This window comes from Zeus faber, assembly GCF_960531495.2.
Source record: "Zeus faber genome assembly, chromosome: 9".
NCBI classification, from domain to species: Eukaryota; Metazoa; Chordata; class Actinopteri; order Zeiformes; family Zeidae; genus Zeus; species Zeus faber.
This window is the reverse complement of record NC_137197.1, coordinates 14,957,870-14,973,183: the sequence shown is the minus strand read 5'-3', so window position 1 is coordinate 14,973,183 and position 15,314 is coordinate 14,957,870. Positions and strand designations below refer to the sequence as shown.

The following is a 15,314-nucleotide window of genomic DNA, read 5'->3' as shown; positions in this document are numbered from 1 at the left end:
GAGCATATTAAAGTTCAAAGTATTTGGGTTGTGATCGGGCCTGCTTCCTCTGGTTGATTCAATGTTAAGTGCTCTATTTAAAGCAGATTTTTAAGACAGCAGTGAAACCTATTTAAAGATTATGTTTTCGAATAATAATAACTATGTTGACACACTCCGTGAGCGGATGGAATAACAGCAACACTTTATGTTTGCCGCTCATTCAGCCTCATTAAGGCGGTGATTGAAATCGTTTTCCTCTCCCCAAACACCCACATCAACAAGCTCTCTCTCATATTGACTGACCAGCATGGACAATTTGAATAATTAGCCCTCAGATTGACAATCAGGCTTGTAAAGTTGACACAATTGATACCCGGTGTAAAACTTTGGAGCGCAAATGTGGACCTTTGATTGATATTTTAGCTGGTTATATATTGGGGAGAAACTGCATTTCATATTCAGGTAATTAACTCTGTTATTCAATTACTTTGGTGCTTAACCTTGGGAAAACTCACACAAAAACCAAAATGGATTCTTCATTTCGGGCTTGAACCATTGAGAATTCACACGGATGGGGAGGAACTCCTGGTAGGATGGTCGTGACAAATAAGACGTCATGTGGTCGTTTGTCCAGCAGGTGACAGCAGAGAGGCTGAGTCGTTGTCAGGATATCTTTTGTTTTCCCAAATCATTTTTTATAGCGCTATTAGAATTTTAAATAGATCCCATTGTTTTGGGTTTAGGGGGGGGGGGACTTTATATGAAACAATATAAAGTAAATGCATTGCAGACCGCCTGTAATTCCCTTTAACGCTAATGAAAATATACTCAATTGACTTCAGTGTGGAACGGCTGGTGGATGGAATAATGTCAACCCTGTTTAATTAATTACAGTTAAGCAGGATTAATTGCCAATTGACTTTAATTTCTTTGTGAGATAAGAAAAAGATAATCCCAAATAATTCCCTGAATAAAGTGAAGTGATATTTCTAGACCTTTGTTTTGGTAACAATTGTGCAATAATTATTTTTGAAACTTCGAATCATCGACGACGTTTACGTCGTCGTAGAGGAATGAATCCTTTCCCGTTTCACGACCAAAAACTCGGAGAACTGAAGAGGGAAACACACGCCTGCGGTCCCTTGCTGAACCGACGGTGTCGTTCCTTCCGTTCTTCTTTGCTCAACCCATTGCAAAGTATTTTCACAAACTGCCTTTTTTTTTTTCCAGTCTATTTTGTCGTCGCCGAAAAGAGGCACAAAGTCTTCTGAAAAATAAAAAAATAAAAATAAATAAAATAAAATCACAGATTTATTGCAGTGATGGAATTTGAGCTCTTTAAACTTTACACATTTCAAAAATTGTATCAATCAACATCATATAAATATACTATACAGGTCTTTAGTACTACCGAGTGTGTACTGGATATCAAAACACGCAGCGGATTTTGATCTTGGGCTATGAACTGGTCGTCTGACTTTCCCGAAAGCTCTATTGACATTGTATCCTAAGTGGGGCTGATGAATCGAGGACACATTCACAAAGTACCTACGGTGTTTTCGGGAGGTCGATCTACCCCTCCCCTCCCCGACCGCAGATCTACGTCGCAGTCCTAGACTCCCGCTCAGACCTAACGCTACTAGAAATGCGATGGATGTGGAACGTTTGGGGATTTTTCCGTCGGCGCATAAAAGACGTGAGATTCGTGAGTCGTTTCGCGCCAGTCCGCTGGGGCCTCCCGCCGCCGTCCGGGACGCCGAAGGAGTTTTGACCCTTGGTCTTATCACAGGTAAAAAGCAACAAAGAGGGCAAAGCGGAGTGGGAATGCATCCGAACCTGCATGTGCGTTTGTCTGCAAGCGTGACGTGGGCGGACGCACGCTAAGGCAAACTAACTAATACTGTGGAGCCAAGTCAGCCAACGGGAGGGGTTGACCGGCCAGACGGCTAAATAATACATGGAAGTGGCCTTCTGACGCGTAGGAGCGTGCTGCCAACATTGCGCCTGTCTCCCTCTGGTCCCTATAGGGGGCGGGGTCGATGGTGAAGTTGAGTAGAGGAGGAGGAGGAGGAGGGAGGAGGAGGAGGAGGAGGAGGAGGAGGGCGGAGGCGAGGGAGGACGGGCGTCCTTACGGCCCGCCGCTGTAGGAGTAGTCTGCCTTGTTGTGCATCACCAGCTTGTTGTCCACGAAGTAGAAGCTGTCCGACTGCGTCTCGTACGGGCGCAGGATCATCTCGCTCACTGACGGACGGGAAAAGGACAAACAAAGCAAATCGGTTTATACGCAGGTAACATAATAAGGACCAATGGTTCTCAGTGCGGGGTCCGGGGAACCCCCAAAGGGTCCTTCACAAGGTTTCAGGGGGACATCTGCGCGGTCCCAGAATCCTATCAAGCCTATGAAATTGAGGCTCCTTCCGTCTCTCCATACTCACTGATTTCCTCGGACAGTGGCGGGAACTCGTAGATGTGCTCGCACGTGTTCTTGCTGCTGGGCATGCAGAAGCCGAACTCGAAGTCGAAGCTCTTGAGCAGCTGCTCGCGGAAGTAGTGTCTCTCGATCATGCGGAAGTTGTTGATCGGTGTGTCTCCCACGGTGAACTCCACCCTGTCCGGACAACAAAGCGTTTGCTTTTTTTGGGGGTTTGAGGATTCCGGTTCGGGAGCCACGTGCTTCTCGAACAGAGTTGCACACGGACCTCGCTTCAGTTGGCAAGAATTGGCATTTGGTTGAGACAAAATGTTGTTTTTGAGCATTTTGATTTGGATTAAAAAAAAAAAAAAAAACAGCATCGTGATTATGATTGTGAGACTATTGATAAGTACAGTTGATGAAACCGAATCTGAGGCAAAAGCCTGAGAGAAGTAGTTGTGACGGACTCTGGTTGCCAAGCCAAACCTTTAACTTGTTGGTGGACATGACAGAGAAGGAATGCATTGATGATGATGATGATGATGATCATCATCATCATCATCATCATCATCATCATCATCATCATCATCATCATCATCATCATCATCGTCATTATTCTGCATCTGACTTATTTTGACTTGAGCAGGTGGACAGTGGGTCTACATACATATATTCTATCCCACCAGCCATCAGCCGTCCATCCTGCCACAGTGATGCCCACATACAAACACACGTGAAGTCATGCAGAGACACACACACACACACATGCACCCACACCCACACCCCGCTCTCCAGAAATAGCTTTTACGCCTCCTCTACATCTGTCTCCCGTCGGAGCAGCAGGACCGCGCGGCCACCGTCTCGCCTCCACACAAATTTTTCCGAGGCATCGGGATACCACCCCCCCCCCCACTCTCTCTCTCTCTCTCTCTCTCTCTCTCGTAGTTTCTCCTTTCCTTCTCTCGCTTTTAACCAATCTCCATTTTGTTCTCCGTCACTCCATTCCACCGTCTCTGTCCACCTCTTTATCTGATCCGTTGTTTCATCGGCGTGCTGCCTGCTTCCATTTCGGCTGCACGCTCCTCCAGAGATCCTCCAAAGCGCGTGCAGATTGGCCGGTTCAGAGGCCGCAAACTGTTTCGAGGGTGGATGGGTGGATGCGTTGATGAACGGATGACGGATGGATGGGTGGATGCTCTGTCATTCATCCATTCATCCGCCCATCTGTCTGCCGCCCACTTTCCCCATCCACTAAACAGACACACATTCCTTTTCGATGCCGGTGCCATCGCTAGACCCTGCATTTCGGTCACTTACGTGGCTCCAACCTGCCGTAGCTGCAGGAAAGCCGGTGTGAACTGGTATCGGACAAATCGGCCGGCGTTCGGGTCGCAGTCCTTCCTGCTGCCCGCTGCGGGGGGGAGAGGGGAGACGCACAGCACCAACTTTTGAGAACTTTCAATGACCGGCTGCATTCTTAACACGACGCCGTTTTTTTTGTTTTTTTTCAAGCCTGGTCTCCTGAAATTGTTGTTTGCCGTCATTTTTAAATCAGAACCTCGCTAAACGCTTTACTGTTGAGAAACCTACCACTCTGCTGCATCTTCTCACTGTGCTTAAGTGCAGTGCAATGGGGCAAATGTCTAAGCCCTTAAAAAAAAAAAAGTTAAATCCGCTTTTTATATAAAAAAAAAAAAAAAAAAAAAGGCATTTTATCGTTTTTTTTCTCGAGGTTTTTTTTTTTTCAATGACACTTTTGCACTTTTGCAAGTCACCTTTTTTGGCTTTATCAGTGAACGACACTCGAAACAGGAAACTGCGTCGCTTCCTTCTGCCTACCAGTAATACTGTTATCGCTACAGTATTACATCCTCAGGAGCAGATATCCAGAGGATTCCAAATCCTGATGACCTGAACAAAGTGCCAAAGGACCAATTCTGGAAGCAGAATAGGACCATAAGACAGTTAAAGTTACTGTTTCCCAAATGGAGGTTCAACTTGAAAATCTTTGCCCAATTGGACTGTATTCAAGCACAGTGAGAAGCTAAGCAGAGTGGCAAGTTTCTCAGTAGTTGGGTTCTTTTCTCAGAGGTTGTGCTCTGAACGGTTATAAATGATGGGAACCAACATTTTAATAAAAGCCCCGGGTTGCAAACCGTCCTTTAAATCATCCGGCGTGTGCCATAGCGAGAAAAATAACTTCTCGGTCTGGATGTCTGCCGAGCAGAAAAAAATTTGAAAGCGTTTGTTAAAATGGATGACACCAGGTGCACCCCAGCGTGTTTTATTATAGAATATTAATATTTCATACCCTAACATTACCGGGGCTTGAAAAATAAAGAATATCGCACTCAAAAAAAACAACATTTATTTTCCGTCAAGCATTTTCGCCATGAGGAAATGTTGACACACTCTGTCATTTCGTGAAGTTTTTAACACGTCTCGCAAATCTATGACATGTTATCACCCGCTGAGTCAGTGGGCACCGACCTGGTGCCGGTGGTTTAGTGATCTCAAACAGGACGGTGCCGGTCTCCATGTCTCTGATCTTGAACCTGGTGAAGTCGATCATGTGGACGTTCTCTTCCGGGGAGCAAAGGTAATCTAAAAAAAAATAAAAATAAAAAATGAATAATATTTTCGGATAACTGCTAGAAAAGAAGAAGAAACAGTCTTTAATCGTCACACGACACTCCACAACACATGCTTGCACACACACACACATGCACATGCTTGATGGTGGCCGGTGAAATGGTTCCTCTGCATTTGACCCATCCTGGCTTGTCCTTCCTCCGGGGGCACAGCCAGGAGCAGTGGGCAGCGTACGTGGACGCGCCCGGGGACCAGGTGATAAGTGTCCATCGCTGGTCAGACGATGATGGGTGCATGTTTTTGGTGGGGGTCCTTACTGACGTGAGGTGGAGGAAACCCCATGTGAGCACGGGGAGAACATGCAAACTCCACACAGAAAGGCTCCTGTTTTTTGGAAGATAACCCGCCGGAGCACGGTGCCAACAGCGCCCCAGGCGGGAATCGAACCCAGGACCTTCTTGCTGTAGATACCTTTATACATTTACTGCAGTTGAAGGTTATTTACTCACCGCGTAAACAGCTAGAGAGCCTTACACGGCGCTGCTTAAAATAGATATATTGACTAGAGGAATGGCTTTAAATTGCAGGGCATTCAGCTAGACTTCCGACTTCTTAAAAAACGCCGACCACGGCGCTATCACATCTGTTGCTAGTTTTCCCATTTCAGCATCGTCGTGTCAACGCGACTCATATTCGGCGTTTTCCTCTCATCACCCTTCAGACACCAGCGTGACCTTGCGGTGAGGCTAGGAAAGCTATTTTTACTCGGCAGATCTCTTGCCAAGATGTGACACTGACATTAAGAGCACTCCCCGGACACCTTGGCCGCTCCGATGGAGGCGCAGACGCTGCCCATCTGACGCTGTGGCAATGGTCCGAACGTCACCGGGGGGCGAGGGGCGGCGGGCAGGCGGGCGGCACAATATATGAGTACAGAAGACGCTGTTACTATTACTTCCCTCTTCTTTTTTTTTTTTTTTTTATCATACTTTGCTTGGATTTGGACAAAAAAGTGGTGTAAAGAACGGGGCCGGTTCTTCATTTTGCAGACGCCGCGGGTTTGAATTAACAATGACATTTGTAAGAGCTGAGAGATTAAGAAAACAAGATCCTATTGGTGGAAGACCCCGAGCTGAGGGGACCGGGGCTGAGCATTGTGGTGATGTTTTAGAGTGTGTGCAGGTGCATATGTGTCTGTGTGTGTGTGTGCATGTGCGTGCTTCTGTGTGTCTGTGTGTGTGTGTGTGTGTGTGTGTGTGTGTGTGTGTGTGTGTGTGTGTGTATGACGCTTCCCTCCCTATGGTGCTGGATTAGAAACTAAGAGGCTTATATTGTTTTAGCATCACGTGGACTGATTGAAAGACCTAGAGACATACAGAGATACACACACACACACACACACACACACACACACACACACACACACACACACACACGCACACGCACGCACGCACGCACACGCACGCGCACACACACCAAACCAGAATATTATTGTGTGATGAGCCGTGTGGGTAACATACAAGGGACAAAAAATGTGGCATGGTTTGAACATATTTACCGACATTACATAATGGCGATAGGGGGCAATCTTATCTCTGAAAAGTTCAAAGTTACCAGATTTTAGAGCAAGGCGACATTCATAAGCTAACGAACCTGTTCACACATGCGGTACACACAACACACACACACACACACACACACACACACACACACACACACACACACACACACACACACACACACACACACACACACACACACACACACACACACACACACACACACACACACACACAAATCTTGCATACTTACACATTCTCTACCTTTCCAAGGGTTAGGAAGCAGATGGCCCAAACAGGCTTTAGCCAATCTCTAGGGGATATATATAGACTGTGTGTGTGTGTGTGTGTGTGTGTATGTGAGTGTGCGTGTGCATGTACGCTTGAATGTGTGTGTGTGTGTATTTTAGTGTGTGTGGATTTGTGCGTGTAAAGTATTCAAGTCTGGAGTCTCGCAGCACCGGCCGTCTTCATGAGGTTCATTGAAGTCAACTGTTATGCAAATAAAGAATAAGTTACAAATGAGAAAGCGCAAATTAAACAGAAATGGAGCCCGTGTCCCCGTCCAAGCCCCTTCTTCACCTCAAATAGTTTTGATATTGATTGATTCTTTTTTTTTTTTTTGTATTGATTCTAACCTTCTTTTTTAAAAATTCTTACCAAAGCCTTATTTTCTGTAAAAACAACCGTAGAATGATTTGTGTATTTTTTTCTCGTTTTTCTCGGGCGATACCTTTTAGAGATGCGTCCACAGAGGGAGAGATAAATGCCCAAAGTAGTACAGCAGATTAAACTGCCATCAACACAAATAGTGATGAAATCTGTTGGGGGGGAATCTGTCCATTCAGAAAAACACACGTACTAAGCCTAATAAAGCCTAATCAAACTTATTTTCCATTCCTCTCCCAGCATGGCGCAACATTCCTAAATGCTGAAAAGCATTGTGACGACACCATGCGGATGGGTTACGCCCACTTCACATGCATGCATCCTTGTTTTTTAGTGTTTTTACCTTTTCTAAATCCAACGTTTTTCCTGTCACATTCAAGCACATAAACACACAAACTGTAACTCAAACTTCATTAATAATCCATTTCGAGCATCAGCGATATTTCCGTTTCCTAATTAGGGCAGAGACACAGACCCACATGGCCAAATGACTTATCACCACACACACACACACACCACCAGTGTGTGTGTGTGTGTGTGTGTATGTGTGGAAGTGGAGGACGTCCATGCGCATCTGCAGCTCCAAGTACCAGGTGCACTGCGTCCCTCTGCGGTGCGTGCTGGCTACATCCTCATCTGCCGCGTCTTTCTGCGTCACATATTTGGATGTGAAGTGCGCCGCCGGTTCGATTTTTAAGGTGGGCTCGGAGGCAGAGGGACTCGCTCCCTGGCTGGGGCTGCGTCACATGTGCGCCGCGCCGCCGCTTGACAGCTTTCCGTGTAAGCTGCTCTGACTCACCGGCGCCAGCTCTTTCTCTCCTGCCTTCTGAACTAAGAGGGTTTAGCGCGCCGGAGTTTGAATGGCGGGGCCTCCTCGCGCCGGTTCGCTTGATGTGTCGGGCTTATCCGCTCCGAGTGAGATGTTACCATGACGCATAGTCGGGGACTCGCCAGCAGTTCCTCACGAGAACAAAATTGAATTATCAACGCTACCGTCATGTCAGCGCGGCGGGAACAACAAACGACGGGCCGACTATTCCAGACAATGATTTGGCTAAGCCAGTTAAGGCTGTCAAACTACGCTTAATCAAATGAAGGATTTTGGCAATATATTAGATAGTGGCACTAACAGCAATTTAATACAATTTGTCTTCTTTTTTTCTTCTTTGTTTGCCAGTGTGGTATAATTTCTCCAAATGATAGTATTGATGTTTAATTGATGGTGATGATTTCATACCAGGGCATGCATTTCTGTATCACATTAATATAAATGATTACATTAATAGATTCATATATAGACCACTGTACTAGATGACTACATGTTCTAAAGCAGGCAATAAAGGTCCAAAACACAGAATAATTTGCTTATCAGGCAGGTTGGTCCTCAGCGTGGGAGCGTGGCCAGTAAACGCAGCCTCACTGGATTTATTTATTTGATTGATCAGACTGCTGCCGGATGATCTGAGAGGCCTGATTGGTTCACAACCAGCGAGAGTGTGTGTGTGTGTGTGTGTGTGTGTGTGTGTGTGTGTATGTAATCGCTGCAAATAATTGTTTTTAGATTGCAGTCGCAAAGGAGAGAATCACCTGCAATCACGCACGAAGGATTAGAGAGCTGCTTGTTTCCAGAACCCCCGTCTCTCTCTCCCTCTCTATCTCTCTCTCTCTCCCTCGCCCTTCAACAGTGAAATATGTAAATTAATGAATCACATGTAGCTCCACGATTGTATGTTTTCGTTCATGAGATGCATATGTGCATATACCTTGTTTCGTTGTAGGGCTCGTGCAGTGCCAATATCACACACTGATGGTAAAATCTGCTCTCATTGCGAGCGGTGGGTGCTGACAGGGTGTCGAAATGAAGGGTTTTCTGTTCACGTTTCTGTCCATTCATGACCCGACGGAACAAAAAAACAAAACTTCTAACTCGTTCGTCATTCACCAGTGGAAGTCCTCTGTTTCCATTGCTCGCCAACCGACTGTAACGTTTCGATAAATCGGCTCGGCTTTTTTACCGAGCGAAGTCGCCAAGAGCCGTCTCTCGGAAAAGAGCCGAAACCGTCACCACTCCTCCCCGGTCATTTATACCACGTGCGCTTCCGTCGCTTGTTGTGACTGAAATGCTCATATTACAGGTCTTAAAAGTTGACTGATGCGAAATGGACGCAAGAGATTCAACACACTTATCTCCCCCAAAATCTGCACGTTTGAGCCGCTGCTCCGGCCAAAAAACGTTATGTCTCCCCAACCACAACCCACTGTTTGGTGTCAAAAAGGAAACACATAAATCTGCACGAGTGACACAACGTCTTTATTTCTATGTATCGGCCTGTAAGAGGTTCAAAGAGCTGCTCTGCGTTGACGGATGGCGACGTGGTTCCGCACTCGCCAGATCTTGTATCAATCTGTGTTTTCTTTAGAGGGAAGCAGTGTTTGGGATGTGTGTCTGGGACGCGCCACGGCGAAAGACGCTGCGGAAGGCTCCTCTTTGTTTTTTTGGGGTTTTATTTTCTTTTCTTTGCTTTCCTTTCTTTCAATTGCTCATGTGCACACTTCTGCACAAGTACGCAAACGCGTGGGCACGCACGCACGCACGCACGCACGCACACACACACACACACACACACACACACACACACACACACAGACACAGGCCCTACACCAAGCACTGCACTTCACTTCCTTCCACACGTCACCTAGCAACCATCCTTGTGATAGTTTTGCAGATAGGTTGGTGTTTTTTATTGCATAAACAAGGTGCAGCAACAACTCACAGCATCGCGTTTCCAGGTTCAATACCAGCGGTGTGTTGTGTTGCTCATTGACTTGGTTGTGATGTGAAGCGATGCGTGATGCCACAGATATGCACGACACTCCTTCTTCCTCTTCTCAACAGGAAAACACGTCACACCCCTCACGGGCGCCACAGGTATTGGAATCTGCATTCAATTTATATGTGTAAAGCCAGTACCCTCGCAGCCACTCCATTTATAATTTACAGCCCTTCGATTTGCGATACGGTTGCTGATTATTCATGCATTACCGAGGCTGAATATCTTCCAAGAAGATTGAAGACAAATTCAAGATAAGCAAGATAAGAACCAACTATTCAATAATACTATGTGCAATAATAATAATAATAATAATAATAATAACAATAATAATAAGGACACTAATAATAATAATAATAATAATAATAATAATAATACTGACAATAATAATTATAATGACCAGAATAATAATGATGACAGTAATAATAATAATAATAATAATAATAATAATAATAATAATAATGAATGTGTTACTAAAGAGTGAGCCAGTCCGACACGAGGTTCCATGTTGTATTCATAAAGACTAAGCAGGCTGCCGTTTATAGCCCCTTAATCTCTGAGATTAGCCTGGAATTTCTCGGCTTCGGATTCTTTCAATTTGACTCCACTGTCACCAAATTACCGGAGGGGAAAAAAAAAAAAAGTCCAGGAGATGTGTGGGTACATTTTGTTTGTGTTTGTTGAGGCAGGCGCGCGTCTGCAGCGTCAGTGCCTTTTCCCCGCGCACACCTGAATGCGAGGTTACAGTGGCGTCCCTGAGCGCTCGATCTGCCTGTTCACATCTCGCGCCTGTGGGCGACCGGCGAAAAACAGGGTTCATGCAAAGGTTGAACGGGCGATGAGCTTCCCTCCCCACGTCTGTTCAGAGACGTTCTCCGGCGCCCCGGTCGCCGGTGCTCCCCGAGGACAGAGCGTTCCCTGCGTTGTCGCAAGGAGAAGTTCCATTACTCGCTCCTCCTCGCTCTCGATAATCTTTACTGAGGATGGGGTGAGTCGACCGTGAGTGCGATGCTGCGGCTCTGACGGCACTGTGCGGATGTAAGGCGACGCCGCAATCCGTCCGCCGGCACATTGATATTGTGTGATGAGACCAGATGACATCTTGACGTCCGCTGTCTTCAAGGCTGCGTCACAGTAAAGTAATGAGATTCTCTGAACCCTGTAGACTGTTCTCGCTGTTCTGATCAACACCTCTACATCGACGGTCCTTCCTAAAAAAATGTTAAAATTATCAATATTAAGGTATTTGACAAAAAACCCCCATTGTGATATCGTATCCCCCCGCGCTATATAGTGTACGACACTTTAAATTTGCATGACCCACAGAGTGGCACCGTGGCCCAGTCTCTTACCAACATTGTGAAGCTGAGAAGCTCGGAGGCTCCATTTACATCGTGCCCTGCGCTGATGTTAAAGTTCAAGTTCAAGTTCAAGAGATTATTTGTCACATGCGAGTTTGTTCTTGAGACATAACGAACGGCGGCAGCGAAGTTCAAAATGCTCCTTTTCGTTCTGTTGGGCTGTGTGAACTTCACATCTGGTAACTCACACACCCTCACCAGGAGGCCACAGTGTGACAGTGTGACACGTTACTCTGGATGTTTGACCTTTTGTCGCCTTGGTTGGATGGTCTTATTGTTCAGAGAAAAGCTTTGAACACACACGCACGCACGCACACACACACACACACACACACACACACACACACACACACACACACAGCTAAACCACATTAGGAGAGACATCCCCATACCCTGCGTCATCATGAGCATCATGCTCTGTCATTCCAGCACAAAGTGCGGAATTCGGAATTGAGGTCACCGATGAACCGACTCGAAGTTTCAAACTAAACACGATCTGTCAGCGGGGTGCTATGATACGGTCTCCAGAATAACACAACGGGAAGACTAAGAACAAGAGGACCTCGTCACCGGCTGTAAATACAGTTAAAATAGTAAAGGTTTAGTTCATGCTTTTGCCACGTGGGACCCTGAAAAGTGTCAAAATGTTCAATCAACTGTGTCAGGATAGTGGCAGTTTATATTCAACACAGCTCTACAAATTAACTTTATCATGATTTGTACTTAGAAATGGTTTGAAGATGTGATCGCTTAAATGTTTATTATGTTAGTGTTTGTAACGGTATTTCCTTAGGACCACTAGTATTAAAGTGCTGTTATATTAAAGTAGGACAAATGCTATCTGTAATAATGTCTTTTCAGAAAGCAAAATGATCACCGAGGGTGAAATCAAGCAGAAATAGGAAACTAATGTTGTTAAAATATATTTTTCTACAATTCCGTATGAATATCTGCTGACTCAAGCGTTTGGGAGTGAGAATTGTTATGTCGTCCGGTTTCAGATAACAAAAACCTATATCGAGAGTGAAACTTCTTACATTTTCATTTATTTGGGATTTCTGAGGTTTCCTCTGAGCGGTAAAGATCCCTTCATATCCCCTGAAATCACAGTCTCAGCGTACCGTAAGCCGTATAAGCTTCCAAAAATGTTTCTCCGCTGGCTCCATAAGATATGAAATTATCTCTTTGGTGTGACAGTGAGACAAAGTAACTGTTCAACTTTTCAACTTTTCAAGTCTAAGCCACGGTGTCAGGCTGGATTCAGTTCATCCCCAAAGCACTATGGTAACAACATAATATCAAGTATCAACCATTTATAACCAGCCATTTATTTTATTTCTTTAGTCTTTTTGTGGACATATACATAACTGAAAGCTTTGATAGTGTGATAGACTATTAATTTATCTGTGATTTTGTGTATTTTACACAGAACACAATGGCATCCAGATATCAATATTTTGATATTTTTCTTTTTAATCCCGTCTCTAACGTAAACCTAAATAAAGGTTAATGCTGGAAAGTTCTGAAATGTGTAAGCCACTTTCAATCATCACGCTCTCTATAATCACCAATCATCTACTCTATATTAGCTATCGGGACCTGCATTCTGCGGCGGAGCTAATAAACGAAGGGCTCACACTGTGCATGGACTCCAAATCTCAGATTAAAATTGAACAATGTCATTTTTCTAGCGATCGACGTGCATTAATTAAGTGGCGTATCACCGGCAATAGGAAATGCCACAAGTCGAGCACTCTGACATTATCCAGATTACATGTCAGCGGAGAGCAGAGATTACTCTGCGCTGTGACGTCACGCGTGTAATATCTCCCTGCTGCAGCCCTGGTGCTGCCTTCCCCGCTGAGACGTTTCCAAACAAACTGGATCCGAGCCGTTTGCTGGCCTGCCATCCCAGCTTCCTGCCTATGGGGACATTTATTTTGTCCTTCACCAGGGCACACATTTTGTTGTTTGTTTTGTTGTCAAAAACCTCACTGCATTTCATTGACCTCAATGGGAATTAATCTATTGGCCGTGTAGAATGTGCCATCCAACTGAAATAAATGATGATGATAAACTGATGATACATGTGGGAAATGTGATGTATTATTTATTGATTGACGCACGTCTAACATTACACACAAATTGATTTCAACTTCAATAGTAAACTGCACCTCGATTAAGAATTAATGAGGAGCATTTTGACATTCAAAGCCACCACACTGTATATCCACACTTGTTCTAAACACACACACACACACACACACACGCACGCACACACACACACACACACACACGACACCAAATTACATTTCAAATTTTTACCAATTAAACCCTTACAAATTTGAACATGAAGCTGTTCCTGCAGACTGCACGGGCCTTGTTTACTGTAATATATTTGTCCGGCCACAGGGCGTAATAACTGAGTTCCCTTCGGGGCTCTCACTTAGATCCACCTGAACTGGACAGCCTTTCAAATGAAGCCGGGAAAAGGTTCAATTACAGGCCTTCAAACAAACACCCGGGCCGACACCAGCTCCCATTACACTCCGTCAAACAGAGCGAGTCCTCGGCATATTTTGATAGGGGCCTTCGCTAATTGGTTTTCCATCTGACAAACCCACGGCGCTTCACACGAGGCACGTGTTTGACGATATTAACTCGGCTGGGTGATTTGAATCGTCATCCAGCCACCTCTCTTATCTTTCTGCCACCCCTGTGCGACACACGCACACGCACGCACGCACGCACGCACACACACACACACACACACACACACACACACACACACACACACACACACACACACACACACTGATTCCCTCTGTGCTTTCCCTATTGTCTGTTATACTAACAGGTCGTGCACCGGTTGAGTTGCCTCTCCTGACCAGGGGTGTCACACTCATTTGGGGTTGCTGCTTCATGCTGACCAGATGACTTTTTGTTCCACTTTCCGCGCACCTCACTTCCACGTTCCGTCGGGCTGATAAAGTTGGAATCGTGAATGTGAAATTGTTATTTTTTTTTCTTTTATCATCACCCCCCCCCCCAAGCTGCTCTCACGTCAAGTGTTTCGATTGACGAATTGCATTTCTTTTTTTCTTTTTTTTTAAATGAACGGGATTGGTTGGACCCGTCCGCGGGTCCCAATCCGGGCCGCGGGCCGTATGTTTGACACCCCCGACGAATCCCTCTCCCGCGTCGCTGTCCGTGGTACCGGTTTGCCAACAACGGCGACGGGCGGTAGGAGAAGCCCGTTCCCAGCCTCACCGCGGGGCTTTTTAAACTCCCCTCCGAGCCGCAGCACATCGCGTAGAGTTCTCCCCACTTACTTTGGGTGATCTTCTGCAGCCCCAGCACGTCGTCGGGCGTTATGGCCGAATTTCTGAGCAGCTCCTCCTCCGTCCTGACCCCGGTCTCCGCTGAGTTGCAGCCCTGCTTCACTTTCATGTCTGCTCGCGGCTCGGAGGCGGAAACGCTGAGTGGAACGAGCTTCTCCGGAACTGTCCGTGTCTGCGGGTCCGAGCGGCGGCGCTGCGAGCTGAGCTGCTGCTGTTAATACACACACTGAGCCGCTCCAGGAATAGATCATTCCCAGAGCCTCCTCCCACTCCGGGCTGCTAAAGATAACAACAAATCAGCCCCTCAGCCTCCCTGACTCCAAGACACACCGCCCGGTTCGGACTGGAATGGACCACGCCAGGTGTAAGTACAGATCAGCCACAACATTAAAACCACCGCTAATAACCACTTATGTTGTGTGGCTCCCACTCGTGCCGCCAAAACAGCTCTGACCCGTGGAGGCATGGACTCCACGAGACCTCTGAAGGTGTCCTGTGGTATCTGGCACCAAGAACCAAGACGTTAGCCGCAGATCCTTTAAGTCCTGGACGTTGTGAGGTGGGGC

At 46.1% G+C, this 15,314-nt stretch overlaps 1 protein-coding gene across 3 annotated transcripts; it reads right to left on the bottom strand.

The window, feature by feature from the left end:
* Positions 1-1,794: 1,794 nt before the first annotated feature.
* Positions 1,795-14,866, bottom strand: unc119a1 (unc-119 lipid binding chaperone a1; the record flags this gene model as incomplete). 3 transcript variants are annotated; one of them, XM_080007185.1, is made up of 5 exons in its annotated part: positions 1,795-2,223; positions 2,418-2,590; positions 3,713-3,799; positions 4,882-4,999; positions 14,740-14,866. In XM_080007185.1, 5 exons carry the CDS (start codon positions 14,855-14,857, stop codon positions 2,111-2,113), a joined length of 609 nt encoding a protein of 202 aa, XP_079863311.1. In that variant the 3' UTR covers positions 1,795-2,110. The 3 variants fall into 3 exon arrangements, with proteins under 3 accessions (XP_079863311.1, XP_079863310.1, XP_079863309.1); XM_080007184.1 differs by having other exon boundaries at positions 3,713-3,796; positions 14,740-14,857; XM_080007183.1 differs by having other exon boundaries at positions 3,713-3,806; positions 4,886-4,999; positions 14,740-14,857.
* Between the last annotated feature and the right edge of the window lie 448 nt (positions 14,867-15,314).